We start from the raw sequence: 22,600 nt of genomic DNA, 5'->3' as shown, positions 1-22,600 counted from the left end.
TGTTGGATCCGTTTGCTTGAGCTTTTGTTTTAATTGATTCTAGGTTTCTATCATGTTTTACTTTGATCATTTGTTGTCTATAGTTTAAGGTTGGTCCCATATAATTCTTGTAATTCTGATGGCTTTTGGCTCTAGGGGACATTTGCGTTTTTGGTAGCTCTGTATCTCAAACAGGTATCTCATCTTTAATTAATTCAGTGTAAGAAAGAAGAAGATATATTCAATACCTCGCTGATTTTGCTTTTTGTTTAGTTTGAGTGTGTGTTTATTTAGGGAGAGGGGATAGTGGAAAGAGGATAAACAGAGGCTTGAGAGTATTGTGACATCAGATCCAAACAGACCAGACACTCAACTTGCCAAGTAACAAATAGTAAGCACGACGCACTCTCTCGACGTATGAAGATGAGTAAGCCGAGAAGTAGAGTAAGACGCATAAAACTGATATTGTGAATTATTCATTCGGTTCTATATAGTAGGAAGCCCCAAAAAAAAAAAAAAAAAGAATATTACATATGAAGAAGGCATATGTGATCTAAAAAGAGCCTAGCAAGAGCTTGCTATTCATATGTACACAAACCAACTTTTGTTTCCTACGTTAAAAACCAAAGGGTTACCCTGTTTAGTTCTTTCATCAGGGAGAAGCTTTGGAGTATATTTTCGTACTTTTGTTCCATTGATTGTGTATCCTGCAGATACATGAACAAGAATCCGGTATGGGTTTTTTCTTATATATATATATGTATAGTTACAAACTTTTGAGACGAAAGGTTTACCCTAAACACTGAGAGATTCATTCCAGGGTTGTGACAAAGAGACCGTTGAAGTTGAGGCTTCTATTCCTCTCCTGTGCTTGATTGCAAAGTTTAGAGTCTTGTACTGTTCATTCACCGACTTGTACAGAGCTTGGCTGTATGCTTCTTTTGCCTGCCATACAAACAACAGGAAAGTTAAGTCATGATGAATGATGAGATCAATAAGTTTACTGATTTGAGTAAGAGACGAGGAGACCTCGTTAGGGTTGTTGCAGTCTGCCGTGACGTCTGAGAAGCTGATTTCAGGAGCAACTGATAGTCCCGTACCGTGAAACCCAACTAACCTTCTCTCTCCAATTTCTTTCTCAACCTGTAGATGGCAATATAAGGTGATGATAGAGTGAGAGAGAGAGAGAGAGAGAGATAGAGTGAGTTAGCAATACTTTGGGTGGAGGGGGCATGATGTCATAGCAAAGCAAAGACATTGGATAGATATGTCCAGGAGTACCCGAATGTTCAACCAGTCTTCTCATGTTGTCCACCGAAGAAGGATCAAAGGGTGCCTGCACATTATCCTAGATCAGTATCTACATGATATCCACCAGACAACAGATGCATTCCATTTGGTTTAACTTACAGGAAACCATTCCCCTGTAGAAGGATTTGGGCGGTCCCTTCCACCGCTTGGTGCAATCCATATAAGTTGGGAGCCAGACCTAGAGTGTGATTCATGCTACATTAGTATAATAACATGGATCTAATAAAAAGACCCGCACTATAGTTCCAATTACCTTAGCAGTGTAGCCATCTCCTTTAAGCTTCGTGTGTTGGCCTTTCTTTTCATATCAACAAGCTCAGGATCATCGTTCATGTGATTTTTCGAGTACACGCATATCAGATTCCTGGAAGCAGGAGAAAATCCCAGAAGTCATACAAGGTTGCTCATATTACACTTCACCCCATCAAGTATCATACCATTGTCAAAAGAAAGGTTGCGATACCTTCCCATACTAAACGGCTTACAAAGAGGATCCGTAATTACACGATCACCTGCCACACATTTCTGCAAGAAAGAGAGAGAAAGAATAAGTATAGAGACAGTAGCGTAAAGCTCAGAACATGGCTCGAAGGCTTACAATGTTCTCTCCTATGTATGGACATTGTGCTTCAAGTAAGAGTGAAATGACAGCTGGATCAGCTTCACTTTGATGATTTGATATTAACACGATATTGTGTCCCTGAAACCAACCAGTTAAACAATCAAATTCCCAAACGAAAAAGTATTCAACTCGAGCATAAGAGAGAGAGGGAAGAGGACCTGCCGAATCTTGTCTTCCAGCTCAGAGAAAATAGAAGCATTCCCAACGTAAGAATTTCTGCATAAAAGTAAATTTAGAAGCTGTTAGTAGATGTCAAGAATAAAATAAAAAAAAAAAGAAATCTAATTGCAGCTTACTTGAAATCAATGAGGGGACGGATGTAAGTATGGACAAAGTGGAAGTAGTCAAAAGGTTCTCTGATTGCTTTATGATATGGGTTAAAAGTATAAGGATGCTGAAAAATCCACACCAGAAAGTTAGATGATTAGAAAAAGTATTTGCAATGGTAAAAAAGAGGACTACCTCAACACCAAGAAGCATGCGATCGAAAGCAAGAGACATGTTTGAAATAACAGTCTCATCTGCCCCGGAAGCTCCGCTACTCAAAACCTGCCAAAGTTATTGAAATGCAAAAGTTCAATTCCTTTCTGTTAACTAAGGAAGGAGTGATGAAAAAAAATATACAGCAGTTTTGTAGTTCCAGTATAGCTCTTCCATCCCAGATGCAACATTAGGAGGCAACGTTCCAGCTTCTTTTTCCTTCCTTATACCATCTATAAGATCTGCAAAACAAAAAAAAAAAAAAAAGAAACGAAGAGAACAACACGATTACTTCAAGAAACGTCAACAGGTCACTCGATGAAGCTCTCCATTTCAATAAACGTTTCGTATACTCTGAAACGAACAATCACCATAGCTTCTGAATCCTAAGAATTGAAGAAGACTAACCTTGTTCAGTGCGGGCATCCAAGAAGGTACGGGAATGGTTGAGGTCACTCGGGGTCGTGTCTTCAGCATCAGTGAAAGAAGTGGTAGCGGCGACGACGGGTTCCTTATCTTGAACGAGCTCAGACATCGCTCTCACACCGCCGCCGCCATGCGAACGGAGAGGAAGCTTCTTGGCGGTTAATCTGAAGGAAACGAAGCCGCGGAGAGTCGGAACCCTAGCGGAGGAGGTTACGGTTGCAGAAGCAACGGCAACGGTTGCGGCGGAGGAGGAAAATGCGAGAGTCATTAAAGCGTGTGTGTGTGTGTGTGTGATGGAGATCGCTTCCTCACTTGTTTATTTATCCCACGAGGACTCCTCTTTTTTTTTTCAACTCAAAATCTTTTTTTCACCAAATCTAAAACTCATAATAATATTATATATATATATATATAAAGGAATAAAAAGGAATGAATGTAAAAATTAGAAATATAACTATAACTTTTCTGAAAATGTTTTAGAGAGAACGCCCCTGTAAAACTACTATTTTCCGAAATAAATAAATAAACTTTAAATGTATAAATAAATAGTACTAAATAAAAGTTTAACACTATCTAATAATATATAGGTAACTTCTAAGTTTTTTTTTTTAGTTTGATAAAAATGGTTTATATTTTTAGAGAAATAAATATGACATAAATAAAATAATATTTATATTAAAATTCATTTCTTCTAAATGATATTAACTTTGAAAATCGTTGTTTTTTCTAAATAGGAACCGTAAAATATGAATATAGTGGGGCAAGAGGACCACATTAAAAACCTCATATCTTAAATACCTTCTCCTATTAGTTGCGTCCGTACTTGTATTTGCCTTTTTGGCTTGCACAAGTCACATTTGTGTGCACACACAACAATATCTACTTTCTAAATATAATTCATGTCACAGCCTACAACAACAAAATCACCTAACCATTGTACATTAATTAATTGTGGAAACTAAATTAGTTATATCTTATTTCCCTTAGTTATATTTGTTTTTGTTTTTTTTCTTTTTTTTGTAAAATGGGATGGCATTTAGTTGAACAAGTCACATTTGTGTCTACACGTAATGAAAACTACAGTGTTTCATACTGGCTCCTAATGTTTATACACTAGTAAATAAGCTTTGATTATTAGATTCTCCGTACGTGAATTTGTTCAGCGACCTGAACTCACACCAACTTGAAAGCCGTAAATATTGACACTTGTCAAAATAATATTACTGAGAGACAAAAAATTGATTCTTTGACAGAAATATAAATATCTCAAACAACATTTTTGCATGACATGAAAACAACATTTAAGATAGGAGATGGACACCTATCAAAGAAGTTCATGATCACCAAGTGGAAGACCAAATTGCTGAGAACAAAATCTGCAAATGCTCGTTTCGGTGCCAAATCCTGTGGAGTATACAAAGGAAAGAGGTCAATATCAAAAAATGCATTGCAAATAATTATATAATGAATTGATTGTGTTTTTGGATGTGTGGAAAAAAGAGATCCATTACAAAGGCAATGTATAGAAGTTGCGTGATAATAACAGTGTATGTTTCTTCAATGTGATCCACGGGACCTATAACAAATGAATTATTCACGGGAATATGTAACTCTTCCACAAACCCCAATTGAACCCAAGATTATTCAGAATGCTCAAAGTAAACATTGTCTACCTAATTCCCTTCCAAACTCTTATCTCATATAGCTAACAACTGACTTATTCCGAAACATAGCCACATTACGAGAGCACCTTCTCATTACAACCACAGTGTCATTGAGGTTTGAATGAAAATGTTTGAACGTGGATGGATATATAAATTAATCAACTAAACATGGGGAAAATGAGGGAGATGAAAAAACAGTGGGTAGATGAAAAAACCTTCATCTAAATTTGTTCAGAAAATAATTACCTTGAATTTCTTATTTTCTTTGTTCACTTGAATCCAGAGGCAAACTATAAGCAGAACATACAGAAGACTGTTAGTTTCAATACATTCTCCCAAGTACGGTAAGTTGTAAAGAAACGTTAAACCTACTAGCAAGAAAAGCCGTCCCAGTACAAGAGAGAACTCCAAATAGGAATGAGTTGAACGAAAATGATCCCACCAAAGCCATATATGACACATGTTCAAGAAAATCTCTAGAGGTTAACAACCTATTGCTACGTGCGTGATATTTTGGCCATCAGCCTATTAGTAAGCTAACGAAAAGGATTTTAAGCTGCACAAAAACAGAGCAACAGCGAAATCAAATCACTTATCTATAAATCTTTTGTGCTGGTGAAATAAATCAAGACACAAAGAACGTGAGATGTTTAATTTCCTCAAAGACAAATCAGTGGAAGAAACATACATAAAGTTTTACCATTTCATTAGTGTTGAAACCAGTGTTTTGAAACCCGACCCGGACCCGCGGTTGAACCGGTAAACCCGATGACCAAGAAAAAAATCTGGTTTGGCTTTTGTGGAAAATCTAATATTTAGAAACCCACAAAAACCTGCAAAAACCTGCTAAAACCTGGAACCCGATACTGGTTGAACCAACGGTTGAACCAATAAATAACTTTTTCTTTTTTTTTTTAGTTTTTAAATTATGTTTTATATTCTAGGTTTCCAATTAAGAAGTTAGGTGCTGACAAAAAAAAGTTAGGTTTTTCCTTTTCAGTTTTATATTTGTGATTTTTAAATTTTGAAAAATATTTCACTATGCCACCTGAAGAAAATGAAGTGAACGATGATCGAGAGAACCAAAATTAGTTGATGTTATTTGGTGTTAGTTTCTTTCCGTTAGTGACAATTTATTACAATGATCTTTTACTTTGGTTTATTTTGAATTTGAAGTTTAATTTATTATTCACATTAGACATTTAAATATTTATGAATTTTATATCTTGATTTTTTTAAATGTCATAACTCTTACTTTGTTATAGAAAATGTTAAGTAGTGTAAACTATTTTTTGATATTTTGTATGTCAAATGAAAATAAAAATATAAAAACTAAAGTTAAGTATTTTCTAAATACTTTTTAAACATAAAATATATACATATTCAAACTATTATTTTGTGTTTTAAAAAACATTTAGAAAATATTAAAATTTAGTTTTATATATTTATTTTCATAGCTAATATATTATTATATAATAAAATTAATTCATTTAATAACCCGCGGTTCACCCGCGGTCGAACTAGAGACCCAACGACCTGGTAAGTCGTCCGGTTCAGTGTCCGAGTCTGGTTTAAAAACATTGGTTGAAACGAAAGACTACTGCATGAGAGAACAAGCCCCATATGGACAGAAAATACTATGAAACTATGTTGCAGTTTGAAGTTATAGGTTCGAGATTACGGTAAAACAATTCCAAATAAATTATAATTAACCTGATACATTACATAGATCCATAAGATGTAGAAACTGGTGCGAGAATTGCAGAAATATAATCAAACCGATTAGAGTGCCTGGATCAGAGCAGTGGAGACGGCGAAAACGACGTACACGTCGAAGATTCGCAAACAAAAGGAACGAAGGAAAATCAAATAATGGTGAATCTTCAGATTAGTCGGAGTAGCTAAATAAGCGGAGTGAAGAGAACATAATAGATCCTGAGCATATCTTTACTCGTCGATTTCACCATTGCTCTCAAAGATCAAACAAGCAAACCCAATTCACTTCTTCTTCTTCTTCTTCTTCCTCCTCCTTTTACTCCCTTAGTCGTCTACACGAGTCTAGAAGACTAATCACTCTCTCCCAAATCCCAACTCCTCTCTACGATGTCGATTATAAAATGGGCTAACTTTTTGGGCCTATCTGTTTTATACAGCAGATGTAAACCCCTTCCAAAAAATGACGGTTATTAACAGGACGACGAAAAGGGAGAAATCAACTAATTTCTACATCAACTATGGTCAATGGCCCGATCAGTACATAAACACTTTACATGGTCAAAAACATAAATCAACTAATCAAAAATTTAAATTTAATACATGAACACGCAAACAATAGTCTTATTATACATTAACATAATTTCCGTTAGTCAAACATGATGAAAGCTGACATGTCTGTCTTGAATTGATTATGTGGTTTTTCTTTATAGTCACTTTATTTGCTTTAATTAAAAAATATAAAAATAAATTCTTAAATGTAAAGACACTGTTTTGTTATAAAAAATATTGAAAAGACGTTGTTCTGTCCAATTGAACATAATTAAAAAAATGTTTCTCTTTCGAAAGAGGCAATGAAGAACATGCAAGAACATAAGAGAATTTGTTGACAAATCGGCAGATATAATCAGAGAAAATAGAAAGCAAAAGACATAATCAGAGTAACCATCAAGAGCAACATCGATTTGAGATCTCTGATACAAGGTATCCCTCCTTTCTAAATCACCAATAGAAGAAAATGTATGAAACATATAAATTAGGGTTCACAGTAGATGACTTGGCAAATTCATGTTAAGAATGTTAAAGTAATACTATTAAAATATAATGCACATAAAATATTCGATAAAATGTGTCAATGAAGTTTCTTTTGTGTTTTTGTTTGAAACTGATATTGTTTTGTAATGTTGTAGTGGTGACAACAACGCCACTTTCACTGTAAACTATGAAAGGAGGTTTGAGCAAAAAGAATGAGCAACTTGCTATGTAGGAGGGAAAATTCATTGTCTGCAAACCGCGCCTCAAACTCTATTTAGTGGTATTAGTCCAGCCGAAATAGTGGTTATGTACAAATAACGAGTTTGGTACAAGCTGCCATACGAAAAGATGAGTGATCTAAAGGTGTTATGTGATGGAAGCACAAATTTTCAGAACATGTGTAATGATGCGTAAGTGACAAAAAAAAAAGTGTAATTCTGCGCCATTAAAGATGCTTATTGAAGTGTATATGGAGCATGAAAATGCTCACACTGAGGATGATGAGAGTGAAAACAGAAACAATGAGAATGATGGTTGTAACCTTAGTGACACAAAGTCAAATAAAGAAAATAATGGTCAAGAACGTGTGTAAGCAATTGCTGATGAGTTTATATTATCTTATAATGTTTTTCAAGTGGATTCATTCTATGTATTTTGTAGTTGGGCTATCAAACAACGACTTTAGGTTTGATTCAGTTCTACCAGCGAGATAGTCTGAATCATTTTGATTGTGAAGTTGAGCTCTCAAACAATGGCTTTTGGCCTCAACTGCCACACATCCAATTTTAGCTACAATTAGTTGAAGAGATAATTTTTTGGAACAAACTGTTGGTTAATTTTTCTGATTTATTTGGTATGTATACATTTTTATTGGATTTTATATGATTTAAACAACCAATTTAATTTGCATGTGGTTAAACTATTGGTTAGATGGACTTGTCATATTGCCCTTTGTTAAAAAAATTTAAATTTTAGACAATGACCATTCAAGTTTTTCCCAAAATATTTTTGAAGTTTTATGCTATTCAAAAGTTATGAATGGTACCAGTGGGAGAAAAGAAACGCACATCGAAAACATTCAAGATGTTTTTTTGCTATCATTTCTGTAAATAAAATAAATATTAATTGAAAGGAAAAAGGGCAATTCTCATCGTTTTCAAGTCTTGGTCACAAAAATAGACCACAAAGAAGAAAATGACCAAAATGTTTCATTTAATAGGTAAAAAAACACTAATACCCTAGATATATAAAAATAAAAAATAAAAAAATAATAATTTTTTTTATAGTTTTAGATTATATGTTTTCAAATTCAAACTTTTTTCTAATTTTTTTTTCAAAGATTTTTTTTTGATTTTTTTTTTTATTTTTTTTTATTTTTTTGCTTTTTCAAATTTTCCTTTTGTAATTCGAAAATACTTTTTGAAACTATTTTAAAAATTTTTATTTTCAAATTTTTAATATTTATTTTCTATTTTATAAAATTTTAAACCTCAAACCCAAATTCCCACCCCTTAACTCTAAACCCCAAGGTTTGAATTAGTTAACTCTAGGGGTATAACCGTATAAGTGTATATTTACTTCTTTAATGAAACATTTTGGTTATTTTGATTCTTATAGTCTATATTTGTGATAGAAACTTTTTTAGTGCTATCTTAAGGTATTTTCCAAGGAAAAAAGAGTGCGGGACAACAAATACTATGTAACCGCAGTTGAAATCAAAAAGAAAGATAAAAGATGTGGTTAGATAACTCTAACAATAAAAACAGTAAAAAATATTTATTTAAGTTATTATTAAATATAAAATAATCATATGCAATTAGGTATATTTTAGCTTTTGACCGCACCTAGAGTTGAAAAACTATTAATTTGGTGTGGTTAGGAGACTATGCTATTGTAATTTTTATTGTTTTAATTATTAAAAATGTAGAAAAGAATACAACTACAACAATTAACTAATATTTTATATACATTAAACATCAATTAAAGTTTAATATGTATTATTTAGTTGGTAAAATTAATTATTAGATATTTACATTTATCAACAAAATTATAATTTAATCAAAATTTTAAAACTTCCAGACAACTAACGCAATTATAAATTATTAAATTAATTTTCTTTAAAGACAAATTATTTTTTTTAAATAAAATATTGGCTATAAAATCTCAATAGAAACATATTAAATTTCATAGTTTAGATATATACAATATTTAAACAAAAAATTATTTTAGTATAACTGATTTTAGTTTGTAAAATATAAATAAATATATATATATATCCCGTATTTAAACTATTCATACATATGTCACCATTCATACTTTGTTATGGATTGCTTATTTTAGATGAACCGCAGTTGTTCTTCAGTATATATTTCTATTATACAAACCATACGTAAACTTTACAGTAGTATTCAATCCGCTTGTCTTACACCGCTCAATCCGCTGCTAGTATTCGAACCCAACAATCTTCTAAGATATCTCCCAATAGCTACACAAATCTATTTGCTAGGCTTGTAAAACTCTATTGATCATCTCACAGTGAGTATGTAAATCTATATGCAATAAAATATCAATATATACTCCCACAGTTATCCTCCATTCGAGTGGCCCCTCACCCGTAGCATCACAACAATCTCATCAACGGTCGGATCCATCTCTGTATGAACAACACATATTATGATTTTCATTTTAATAATCTTTCCCCTTATATTACAATTAAATAATTTAATTCTCCTATGGTTTTAAACTTTCAATCTCATGATATTATTCCATTTATTTATTCGCCATATCTATTGATATCTCCGTGCATTATCAATATGTCACCACCCAATAAGATTTCGACTTTCACTTATAGAAAGTGAATGCCGTGTCAACTTAACAAAACGCAACTAAATTGCTTTTCGTCCAAGCAAATTTTTAGTTAGGAGAAGAGGAAAGAAATCTCAGGAACCGCCGACTTAAAAAACTTCGCCGAAGATAGATATATAAATGAGTCGAAACAGTTTCTTCTTCCTCATCGCAGGCTTAGGGATTTCTTCTCTATAAAACCACATATCATCTTATCCCAGTCCGTGATTTCCTTTGCAGAGAAAACCCTTGCCTCAGCGATCGATCTAAATAATTTCATCAGGTTAATTTCGTTATTCAGTAATTTGTTTCTGGTAGATCGGCTTAGATTCGTTTGATTCCGAATCGATTTGAGTCGTCTGGGTTCAATTCGATGAAACTGCAATTGACTTGTTTCTGATTCAAATGAAAAAAGAGATTTAATTGGCTGTTAACGGTGTTGATAGATTGATTTTTGTTTGGTTATGTGTTGCAGAAACTTCCTTGCCAACGGCTGTAGTAAACATATTAATACGGTGTCGTTTCTTCTCTGATTGTGTATTTCTATTGCAAAGAAGATGAACACACTTGTATCTATCCGTGAGGCGTCAACTGTTACCGTTGGGTGAGTTTCAAGCTTTTCTTTTCTTATATCTCTTCTTTTTATTCATTTCTGTGTAAAATGTGACTGAGTTTCTCTTCGACTATATTTAATATTTTCCATTTCTTTTCTGCAGTGTCTGATAATGCTGTCCGTAAGGCCGCTATCTTTAGGACTAACAAGGAGTTAGAGTTACAGTTGTCTTGTTCTTTCAAGGTTATAGGTTTATGATACGTACGAAGCAGTGCACCCTCCTATCTTGTACCAGTACAAGCGCAGAGCCCAAAAGGAGTGACAGAAGGACAGTCTGAGTTTGGCCCATGAGTGTTGGTACTCATTGAGTGATGCTTTATGGATAAGGAATAAAAGAATAACGGTATTATGCTGAGTCATCGACAGAGCACGTGATCTTGTTGGTCAGGTGAAGAGCATGAGGAGGTCATCAACCATACGGAGAGTAGTATAAGTAGAGAGAGGGGAGAATAGAAATGGGTATCAGTTGTATTGTCAATCTTGTTCATGAAGGAGAGTGAGTAAACTCCAAAGAAAAACTCGCTGTACTTCGTTCATTGATTAATACAACGTTCGTTCTTCCTATTTTCTTCTAAGTTACACGTTTGATACATCCAAAGTGTATCAGATTGGTATCAGAGCAGTCGAATCTGGGAACCATGCCACCAAAAAAATCGGATCTGGAGCTTACCTTGGAGCAGCAGACGAGCCGGATCTCGTCCCTGGAGCAGGGTATGAGCGATATCTCCGAGCTTAAGCTGTCCATGGGTGAGATGAAGCAACAACTCGCGACCATGTTTGGCCGTTGGGAGCAAGAGCAGAAGGAACGTGACGACGAGAAACTTCGGGTACGTACGTTGGAGAAAGGGAAGGGCCAGATGTATGAACCCAGTGGATCGGGCGCTACGATCGGGAGCAGAGTCCATGAGGGAGACGATCGTTGGGGTCCGATGAGGTCACCACCGCCGTTCTCCGGTCGGGAGGAACGTTCCAGCGGTCGAGGTTGGGGGGTCAAGGATCGGGTTTTCTGGGTGATCGCACACCTTGGAAGACTCGTCGCTTGGAGTTACCAACGTTCGACGGTGAAGAGGCGGAAAGCTGGATCTTACGAGTGGAGGAGTTTTTCGATCTGGGTGACTTCACGGCGGAGGAAAAGTTGAGGGCGGTCCGTTTGTGTTTCACCGGTGACGCGTTGCTTTGGTTCCGCTGGGAACGAAGCAGAAACCCTTTCCGCAACTGGGGTCAGCTCAAGCATCGCGTTTTGGAACAATATTCTACCATTATCGATGTGACAGCAGCGGAGAAGCTCTTGACTCTTCAGCAGGACGGGACGGTGAAAGCGTTTAACCGTGAGTTCATCTCACTGGCTTCTTACGCACCAGAGATCGCCGATTCTGTGTTGGAGATCGCCTACTCTAATGGGTTGAAGTCGAAGATTCGCGCGGGTATGAAGATGTTTGACCCGCGTAATCTCGATCAGATGATGAAAATGGCGAAGAAGGTCGAGGAATGGGAAAACGATGAGGAGGTTGGTGGGCCTCGTACAGTCAAGGCCATTTCGGGGAGTCACCATTCCTCATCCAAGGCCGCGACTACTGGACAGCCTCAGACCCAACAGCAAAAGAGCAAGGCCCATGTCGGGCCTACGACCCAGCGTAATGACGGCAATAGGGCTCAGCAGACGCACGGGAGGCTGAAACCCCCTTTTCGGAGGCTGACACCGACGGAGGTCGAGAAATGGAAGGCGGAGGGCTTATGTTTCAAGTGCGATGAGAAATTTCACCCAAATCATCCTTGTGCGCAGGCTCAGTTGACCGTTTTGATTCTCCATCCAAACGGCATTGAGGAGGAGCTGTTGGAGGAACCATGCGAGCTGATTACCGACACCGGGGGAGTTGAAGTGATGGTGGCAGAGGTCTCCATCAACTCCGTGGTAGGCATTGCGTCCCCCAGGACGATGAAACTTAGGGGATCGATTGGTGAGACATCTGTGGTAGTGTTGATCGATAGTGGGGCGACACATAACTTTGTGTCCGAGAACTTGATCAAGAAGCTGGGGCTCACGGCGAGTTCTACCGGTTCGTATGGAGTGCTGGTTGCGGGAGGAGTTAAAGTACAGGGAAAGGGTGTGATCGAAGGGTTGGAGCTGCAGTTACCCTCGTATACTATCAAGACGAGTTTCTTGCCACTTGAACTTGGAATAGCTGACGTCATTCTTGGTATCCAGTGGCTTGATACTCTGGGCGAGATGTTGGTCAATTGGAAGGTCCAACAAATGAAATTCTGGTGGGAAGATAAATGGGTAACCTTGCAGGGAGATTTGAGCCTGCACTCTGCAGAGGTGTCGTTGAAGTCGTTGTGGAAGGCGTTGGGCAAGGAGGAAGAAGGGATTATCGTGGAATATGGAGGTATTCAAAGGGAGGAAGTCGCGTTGGGGGTGACAACGACAGGAGGTTGGGGACCGTTGTTACAACAATTCTCTAAGGTTTTCGAGGAACCTACGGAGCTTCCTCCTTCACGTGGGAAAGAGCATGGAATCACTTTGGAGTCAGGGGCACGACCTGTGAGTGTTCGGCCGTTTCGCTACCCGCAGGTGCAGAAGGCGGAGATCGAAAGGCAAATAGCTTCTATGCTCGCAGCTGGGATAATACAGGAGAGTGGAAGTCCGTTTTCCAGTCCGATACTCTTGGTAAAGAAGAAAGACGGGAGCTGGAGGTTTTGCGTGGACCATAGAGCGCTCAACAGAGTAACGGTGGCTGACAAATATCCCATTCCGATGATTGATCAGTTACTGGATGAGCTTCACGGCGCCACCATCTTCTCGAAGTTGGACTTGAGGTCCGGTTATCACCAAATATTGGTTAAACAAGAGGATGTTCCGAAAACGGCATTTCGCACACATGATGGACACTATGAGTTTTTGGTGATGCCCTTCGGGCTTTCAAATGCACCGGCTACCTTTCAGTCCCTGATGAACCAAGTTTTCCGTCCGTATCTCCGTCGTTTTGTGTTGGTGTTCTTCGACGACATTCTCGTATACAGCCGCAGTGAAGAAGAGCACAAGGAGCACTTGACCATCGTGTTACGAGTTTTGGAGGAGCAGAAGTTGTATGCGAATATGAAGAAATGTCAGTTTGGCAGTTCGTAGGTGGAGTACTTGGGCCACATAATCTCGGGGCAAGGCGTAGCGGTGGATGGTGAGAAAATCAAGGCAATGCTCCAGTGGCCGATACCCAAAACGGTGAAGGAGTTGCGTGGATTTTTGGGCCTCACCGGTTACTATAGGAAGTTCGTGCGGGATTATGGAAGCATTGCCCGGTCGCTCACCATTCAGCTCAGGAAGGACCAGTTTCAGTGGGACGCTGAGGCAGCTCGGGCTTTTCAATCCCTTCAGCGCGCTATGACGACGGTACCTGTTCTGGCAATGCCAAATTTCGAGGAGACATTTGTGGTGGAGTCGGATGCTTCCGGGGTGGGGTTAGGAGCAGTCTTGATGCAGAATCACCGACCTATTGCCTACTTTAGTCAAGCTCTCACCGACCGCCAGAAACTTAAGTCCGTTTACGAGAGGGAGTTAATGGCGATCGTATTTGCAATTCAAAAGTGGCGTCATTACCTGATTAGCAGGAAGTTTGTGGTACGCACAGATCAAAAGAGTTTGCGGTTTCTTATGGAGCAGAGGGAAGTCAACCTTGAGTATCAGAAATGGCTCACCAAGTTGTTGGGATTTGATTTTGAGATTGTGTACAAGCCGGGCTTAGAGAATAAGGCAGCTGATGCTTTATCTCGCATTGTGGGCGTCAAGGAGTTATTTGCAGTCTCAGTGGTTCAGGCTCTGCAGTTGGAGGAGATCGCTAGCGAAGTTGACAAAGATCAGGGGTTACAACAGCTCATTGCGGAGTGGAAGGAGGATCCGGCTAAGCACCCTGACTTTGTTTTAATTCAAGGTCGACTGTTGCGTAAAGGGAAGCTGGTAGTTCCACAGTCTTCCTCATTAGTGGGCGTGATAATGGCTGAGTATCACAATGGGAAGCTTGGAGGTCATGGAGGAGTTGTCAAAACACAGAAAAGGATTGGAGAGATTTTTTTCTGGGAGGGCATGATGACTGACATTCGCCGGTTCGTTGCTTCTTGTGCAGTCTGTCAGCGCCAGAAATACTCGACGTTGGCTCCGGGAGGTTTACTACAACCACTGCCGGTTCCTGCACAGGTTTGGGAAGACCTTTCAATGGACTTCGTTGAAGGCCTTCCCCGCTCTCAAGGGAAAAACACAGTGATGGTAGTAGTGGATCGATTGACCAAGTTCAGTCACTTCATCGGGATGAGTCATCCTTTTTCTGCAACAGATGTGGCTATGTTGTTCACTCAGGAGGTGGTGCGTCTGCATGGGTTTCCCCGCACCATTGTCTCTGATCGCGACAAGGTCTTCACGAGCTCCTTTTGGAAGGAGCTGTTCCGTCTCTCTGGTACCAAGCTCTGTTTTAGCACGGCGTATCACCCACAGTCGGATGGACAGACCGAGGTTACTAACCGGAGCATGGAGACCTACTTGCGCTGTTTTGCGGGGGATAAACCCAAGACTTGGTTTCAGTATTTAGCGTGGGCAGAGTTCAGCTATAATTCTTCATTTCACTCTTCACTCCAGATGACCCCTTTCCGGGCTCTTTATGGGCGTGATCCCCCGTCGTGGGTGAAGTTTGAAAATGGCTCAACCTCGAATGCGGGTCTTGAAGACCTTCTCCTGGACAGAGACGCAGCTTTACAACTGTTAAAGGAGCACCTTCATCGCGCTCAACAGATCATGAAGGAGCGCGCTGATAAGCATCGCAGGGAGATTGAGTTTGCTGTTGGTGATTGGGTCTACGTCAAGCTAAGGCCGTATCGACAACGTTCCTTGGCCAGGCGTTTAAATGAGAAGCTGTCGGCAAGGTACTATGGACCGTTTTAGGTAGAAGCACGGGTGGGTAAGGTGGCTTACAAGCTCAAGCTACCGGAGGATGCGAAGATTCATCCCACCTTCCACATCTCGCAACTTAAGAAGGCCGTTGGCGACACTACCGACAGTTCTCCCTTACCCCCGCAGTTGAGTAGTGAGGGTGAATTGCTGGTGCAGCCTGAGAAAGTGGTCGAAACAAGGGTTAATGGTCGTACTGGGCAGCGTGAGGTGTTGATCAAATGGTTGGGTCTTCCTAGTCATGAGTGTACGTGGGAGTGGGCATCAGCGATAGCGAAGCGTTTTCCGACCTTTGACCTTGAGGACAAGGTCAATTTCGAAGGGGATGGTATTGATACGTACGAAGCAGTGCACCCTCCTATCTTGTACCAGTACAAGCGCAGAGCCCAAAAGGAGTGACAGAAGGACAGTCTGAGTTTGGCCCATGAGTGTTGGTACTCATTGAGTGATGCTTTATGGATAAGGAATAAAAGAATAACGGTATTATGCTGAGTCATCGACAGAGCACGTGATCTTGTTGGTCAGGTGAAGAGCATGAGGAGGTCATCAACCATACGGAGAGTAGTATAAGTAGAGAGAGGGGAGAATAGAAATGGGTATCAGTTGTATTGTCAATCTTGTTCATGAAGGAGAGTGAGTAAACTCCAAAGAAAAACTCGCTGTACTTCGTTCATTGATTAATACAACGTTCGTTCTTCCTATTTTCTTCTAAGTTACACGTTTGATACATCCAAAGTGTATCAGTTTAGCGTTGTTAATATATAGAAATGGAACCCGGGATCCTCAAGGTGTTGGATAGTAGGTGTGAAGATGGTTTCAGCAAGAAGAGGAAGCGTGCTGCATATGTTACTGGAGTATCTTGCGGAAAGCTGCAAGATGAGCTCCCACCAAACCCGCAGACCCAAGTTCCTGACAAAAGAAGGAAGTTGGAAGGTGAACACAAGGTTAGTGCTTATGGGAAGTCGCTGGTCAGATACTACTCTTATTTTAAGAAGACTGGGATTGCAAAGCGTGTTATGATCTACGAGGAGGGCGAGTGGAGTGATCTGCCTCATCATATTATCTGTGCCATCCGAAATGAGTTAGATGAGAAGAGGGCAGCAATTGAGTTTGAGTGGTGCGGTCATCATTTTCTTTTGGATTTCTTGCATATGCATAGGCTAGAGTTGGAAACAGGGGCAAAGACTCCACTTGCATGGATTGACATTGGAGGCAAATGTTTTTTCCCTGAAATTTACGAGAGTGCTGAGAGAAACGATTGCTGCAATCTTAACTGCGTGGAGAATTCGACACAGTGTGCTCCAAATCAGATCAAGTTGCACCTTGAGATTGATGTTAATGGTGGGGAGTCACCTAGGTTGAATCTGGAGGAGTGCAGTGATGAATCTGGTGACAGGATGGATGATGTTCCAACAGAGGATAGCTGCAGTCGCAAGATTGAAGCGGCTGTTGTGAACTGGAATGTGACGGATGCTATAGATGTCTCTAATATCAAGCATGCCGGAGTTGAAGGACTTGATAAAGATGCCGTGAAGAAAATGTTTGATATAGGTACATCATCTCTAGGGCATGTAGCCGTGCTGGATGTGGGGCGTTTCTCCAGTGAGATTGCTGAAGCTCGTCTAGGGCTTTTCCAAAAGCAGGTTGAGATCACTAAGAAACATCGAGGGGATGCAAACGTTAGATACGCATGGCTTCCTGCAAAGAGGGATGTTCTATCTTCGGTTATGATGCAGGGACTTGGAGGAGCATTTATTAGAAAGTCCATCTTCGGTGTTGGAATACATCTAACTGCTGCAGACTGCCCTTACTTCAGGTCTAGCATCGATTCTGCATTATATTAATTTATTCGTTTCTATTGTTTAGGAGCTCAAAATCTCTTGTTTCAGTGCTAGGTACTGTGATATTGACGAAAATGGGAAACATGGAGCTTCTTCGTGGTGATAAAGCACAGTTCTTCTCTGGTGGAGAAGAATATGACAATGGAGTTGATGATGTCGAGAATCCGAAGAATTATATTGTCTGGAACATGAATATGAACACTCATGTATTCCCGGAATATGTTGTTAGGTTCAAGCTGTCTGATCCCACCAATGCTCAAGGTGATTACCCTGTTCTATTTTCATGCCTCGTATATGAATTTTTCACAAATTAAAATCATTACTGATGACGCATTGAAAGGGAGACAACTTAGAGAGAGAGAGAGAGACCTGGCTGAAGCTCAGGTCTCAACTGGTAAATTTAGAAAGAAAAAAAATCCATTGTGTGATAGAACCTAATGACCTCCGGTGTTATAACACATTCGGTTTGAAGAGACATGTCTGTGATTTCATCATCCGAGCGCGTAATGGGTATTTCGATACATCAGATTCTGTTTTGTATTGTATAAAAAGTCGATGACGTACAATGGTTTCTGCAGGTAATTTCGTTGCTAAGCATGATAACTCAGGTGTCACTTTGGAAGTAGGACCCAAGGATCTTCCTCAGTTAGACTTAACCGTGAGTTTGGTTCTTTTAGTTTTTTTTTTTTCCTTTCTATGATCGTAGCAAAGGGAATGAATAACTATACTTTGGTTGTTTTAAAAAACATAGAGGCCTGAAGGAGGTCCAAGGAGTGCAAACAGTGTCCGTTCGAGCATGACAAAACCCAAATCTCCATGGATGCCTTTTCCTACTCTGTTTGCGGCAATCTCACATAAGGTTGCAGAGAAAGACAAGCCTTTCATCAATGCTGATTTCCAACAACTGAGGGTAGAAACTGATTTGAGAGTTTGCTATATAAGTTTTGAGACTTGCATGATTGAGAGATGAACTTTTAAGATTATTTTTTTCTGTTTCAGGAAAAAAGGATGACGCGAGCAGAGTTTATAAGGAAACTTCGGGGGGTTGTAGGAGATGATCTGCTTAGATCAACCTTAACAGCTCTTGAAAACCAGGCAAGTTTAGCAGGAGTAAAGCTTTCGTTATAGTAAAAGTGAAATGAGAAAGTTAACAAAACGAGAGATGGTATTTTTTTGTGACTTCGGTACAAACTGAAGGTGATTCCTGGAAGCATGAGAGACAATGAAGGTGGAGGTGGGTTGTAAAGTTAAGTTGGATGATGATACGATGATGACGAATATCAAAAGGATACGATGATGACGAATATCAGAAAAAATGAATCTTTTAACTTTTTTTTTTTTGATCAAAGAATCTTTTAACTTTTATTATATATATAATGAATCTTTTTGGGAAATTGGGCTGTATAGCAAGGAAAAAAAGCATAATTCACCAAACAACCAATTTCCCTAACTTTTCTATACACACCGTCAAATATATATAATAATACAGTATTGTCCCTTCTTGCAACCGGCGTAACCTGCAGAAAAAAAAAATTAAAATTCATAATTATTATGTGTAAAAGTAAATTGTGGCTTAATTTTATTCACATCTTAGAAAACGCTTGTGAGACGACGTGTTACAGTTGAAGTAGAGAAGGAGCAATCCGAGCCTCTTTTCCTTCTCAAAATTTTGGAATTATTGATGAAATTGTATTGTATATATTGATGGTGAAGGGTTGTAGTGGATAATAGAGTTTCAAAGACTCGTGTGGTGTATGCACAAAAGTTAATCGGAGAAGATGAACTGTGTATATTCTTCTACTATGCTATTTTATTATGTTCCATTCCATTTGATTATTACTAAAAAATGTTTTATTTTGTTTAGAAATATAGTTTTAATTTTTTAAAGTTCTTGTTACATGTTTTTGAACATGTAAAAATCTCACTATGATCTATATTGTATAGTTTAATATTACATAATATAGTTTAATATTACATAATATAATGTACTTTTTATATTTTAATATTTGAGTTTAGATTTTATATTTAGATTAGGGTTTAGTGATTATAGTTTAGGGTTTAGTATTTAGAAGACAAAGGGGTATTGTTGGGGTTAGCATTAACTTCTTCCATGTAATTATATGCATCATAACTTCACCACTATGTTATTTAATTTTGTTCCATTCTATTTGGGTTTAGGGTTATATTTGAGTTAGGATTTATATTTGGGTAAGGGTTTAGTGATTAGAGTTGGTTTATATTTGGCTTTAGGGTTTAGTGATTAGGGTTTTGGTTTTAGTATTTAGTAGGTGAGGGGTATGGTTGGGATCAACATTAACTTATTCCATGCAATCATATATGTTTCATAATTTCACCAATATATATGTACTATGCTATGTATTTTGTTCTATTCTATTTGGTTTTAGAGTTTATTTTTGGGTTTATGGTTTAGTGATTAGGATTTTGGATTTAGTATTTAGTAGGTGAAGGGTATGGTTGGGATCAACATTAACTTATTCCATGAAATCATATATGTTTCATAATTTCACTAATGTACTATGTTATGTATTTTGTTTCATTCTATTTGGGTTTAAGATTTATACTTGGGTTTATAATTTATATTTGGGTTTAGAGTTTAATAATTAGAGTTTAGTAATTAGGGTTTAGAGTTTCGTATTTATGAATTGGAGGTAGTGTTTAGTATTTAAGGATTGTGGATGTTGTTGCGTCCTTCTATATTATTTCAGTGACATGGAGTAGAAAAATACGTGCATATGTATATTACTGTATATTTTTTTTAGATGTTGGGGTTTGGGTAATGTTTAGTACTTAGGTGTTGCATAGTGATTGAGATAATGTTTAGTACTTAGGTGTTGCATAGTGATTGAGATTTAGGATTCAGTATATAGGGGTTGGAATAATGTTTAGTATTTAGGGTTATGAGTGGAGTTATAATTTTATACTATTTCAACGATATGGAATAGAACATTCGGTGTATATATGTGGTTAATGAACATGTGACGTGGATGTTTGATATGTGATTATAAACACGCTACAAAAGGAAAGACGTCGCCTATTTTTCACTTGCAACTGGAAACCTGTTATGAAAAAGGATAGAACCGGATGAAATGTGTTCAAATAGTCTGACATTGAATTATGTCAAAATCAATGCTACTCATTTAATTTATCACTCAAATATAGCTATTTGGCCAATAAGCCCAATCTTTTTGGTGTTCGAAAAAAAATGGTGTTAAAAGAAAATAATATAATGAATCTTTATCTATGTTTAGTGACCTTTGGTTTCTGGGTTGTAGTTAAATGTTCTGTCGTGAAAGATCCTACTTATTTATTATTAATGATGATGTTTAACTTGAGACTATTGATGTCGTTAGGTCTTCCTTTAATTAGCTGCAAAACATTGTTGTGGAACTCGTTTTAGTCTTGACAAAAAATTTGTCGCTTGAGCTCTCACCTGCAACCCTCACTTGGACATTGTTAGACTAGCGTTGAGTAATTTTCAAGTCCAGTGCTCTGAAGGCTTATGAATGAACTATATATATATATATAAAAGACTATAACTCGTCCACTTTCGTCATCATTTTTCTCTGTTATTTTAAGAGGCTTTTCGTTAAAATGTGTCAATTAGAGAATTGATATAACATCATCGAAACAGCGATTCAATAAAGATTATCTTAGACCATCTCCAATGGTTTATTTTATTTTTTACTCTAAAATAGAGTAACTCTATAATAAAGTTTGAGTTTGCTCCAATGGTACTCTATTTTAGAGTAGAAAATAGAGTGATGAACAAAAAAAAAAACAAATTACTCTATATTTGAAGTAAACCTATTTTTCACTCTATTATAGAGTAAAAAATAGAGTATCATTGGAGCATTTTTTACTATTAACTCTATTTTAGTGTGAAAAATAGAGTGAAGTTGGAGATGCTCTTAGGTGTGAGAAACTAGATGAGACTATTAATCATGCTATTTTCGAGTGTTTCTAGCTTTACAGACATGTCTTATCATCTACTACTTTTATACCTAGATAGTTTCCAGTGTCTAATATTTTCACAAATATGAATCACCTTTTCAAAAGGAAAACCAATATTGAATATCCGACACTAGAAATAAATCTATATCCATCGATAATTTGATATTTTGTAAAGTTCAAAATTATAAATTATTTAGAATGATTGACGAGGTCAGTCAGAATTAATCAGACATGCAGAAGAAAAATGCTATGTTTGGTTTGATGCGAATGAAGTATCTACCGAAAGTGGGCAGCGAAAAAGTATTGTTTCCTAATCCATATTCTTGCAGGCCATATGTTTAGTTGATGGTGCTTAGATTTCTACATCACAATTTAGTAGATATGTATGAGTTTGGAAATGGAATGACATTTTAATGTCAAAAAGAGTAAGATATTATGATATGTTATAGATTTGAGTTAATCTTTACAATAATTTGAATGAAATAAACAACTACAATTGTTATTGTCTAAATGAACAACTACAATTGTTTGTGATTGTACATTGTAATCATTGGTGATGAACCACTAGTGTTAACAATTGTAATTTTTGAGTAACAACTGTAACTGTTGATGTTGACCATTATAAACTTTAATCCTCTATAATGAGTTGTTGGTATTTTCAGATAGCAATTAAAAATAACAACAATCCATAAATCACAAACTACAATTGGTAGAGAAAAATATAAGTTATTGTTTAAAAATCATCAAAGATCCTTAAAGAAATACATATAAACATGGAGAACTCTATTTGTAATTTTATATCTCAGCATAGAAAATGAACAAGTTAGGAAACAATGAAGAAACTTAATTGGGGGGAGTGACAATCATATACATTGCAGCTATATTCTCAAAAACATATGTTAGTTCCATCTTTATAATATTAAAAGTGATGATCAATTTTTTATGAGATTATTAAGTCTAAGACGTTTCTTTACAAGGAATGAATAATTAATTGTATGATCTTATCGAATTTTCTACTCTATAGCAAGGTTTTAGACTCCAAAGCTGTAAGAAGATCTTCAAAAACAAGATGAAAGTTGATGGAAACTCGACACTTTTAGTGATTGATTGGTTATCCCATGCTTTATTTAAACATAAGATATCGTTTAATCTGATACTTATGCTCTA

At 37.5% G+C, this 22,600-nt stretch overlaps 1 protein-coding gene and 2 pseudogenes across 1 annotated transcript; 1 reads left to right on the top strand and 2 right to left on the bottom strand.

Moving 5' to 3' along the window:
* Positions 1-419: 419 nt before the first annotated feature.
* On the bottom strand, positions 420-3,180 carry LOC106418974 (glycerol-3-phosphate acyltransferase, chloroplastic). The gene is made up of 13 exons (XM_048738559.1): positions 2,801-3,180; positions 2,537-2,634; positions 2,375-2,461; positions 2,209-2,306; positions 2,071-2,128; positions 1,889-1,990; positions 1,754-1,815; positions 1,544-1,654; positions 1,390-1,468; positions 1,196-1,315; positions 1,009-1,122; positions 774-924; positions 420-686 (listed from the first exon to the last, which is right to left on the bottom strand). Exons 1-12 carry the CDS (start codon positions 3,084-3,086, stop codon positions 775-777), a joined length of 1,365 nt encoding a protein of 454 aa, XP_048594516.1. The 5' UTR covers positions 3,087-3,180; the 3' UTR covers positions 420-686; position 774.
* Positions 3,181-4,084: 904 nt separating this feature from the next.
* Positions 4,085-6,449, bottom strand: LOC106418793 (annotated as a pseudogene).
* Positions 6,450-10,045: 3,596 nt separating this feature from the next.
* LOC106418736 lies at positions 10,046-20,814 on the top strand (annotated as a pseudogene).
* The last annotated feature ends 1,786 nt before the right edge of the window (positions 20,815-22,600 follow it).

This window comes from Brassica napus, chromosome A8 (genome assembly GCF_020379485.1).
Source record: "Brassica napus cultivar Da-Ae chromosome A8, Da-Ae, whole genome shotgun sequence".
Taxonomy (NCBI): Eukaryota; Viridiplantae; Streptophyta; class Magnoliopsida; order Brassicales; family Brassicaceae; genus Brassica; species Brassica napus.
This window is presented reverse-complemented; position numbering and strand designations above follow the sequence as displayed.

What these genes read in the sequence shown, in the direction of transcription:
- LOC106418974 (XM_048738559.1), bottom strand. Translation starts at nt 3,086, where the DNA reads ATGACTCTCGCATTTTCCTCCTCCGCCGCAACCGTTGCCGTTGCTTCT. An exon ending in GAGATGGCTACACTGCTAAG is followed by an intron (nt 1,469 to 1,543) that starts GTAATTGGAACT and finishes ATCACACTCTAG; the next exon opens with GTCTGGCTCCCAACTTATAT. An exon ending in TCATGCCCCCTCCACCCAAA is followed by an intron (nt 1,123 to 1,195) that starts GTATTGCTAACT and finishes TGCCATCTACAG; the next exon opens with GTTGAGAAAGAAATTGGAGA.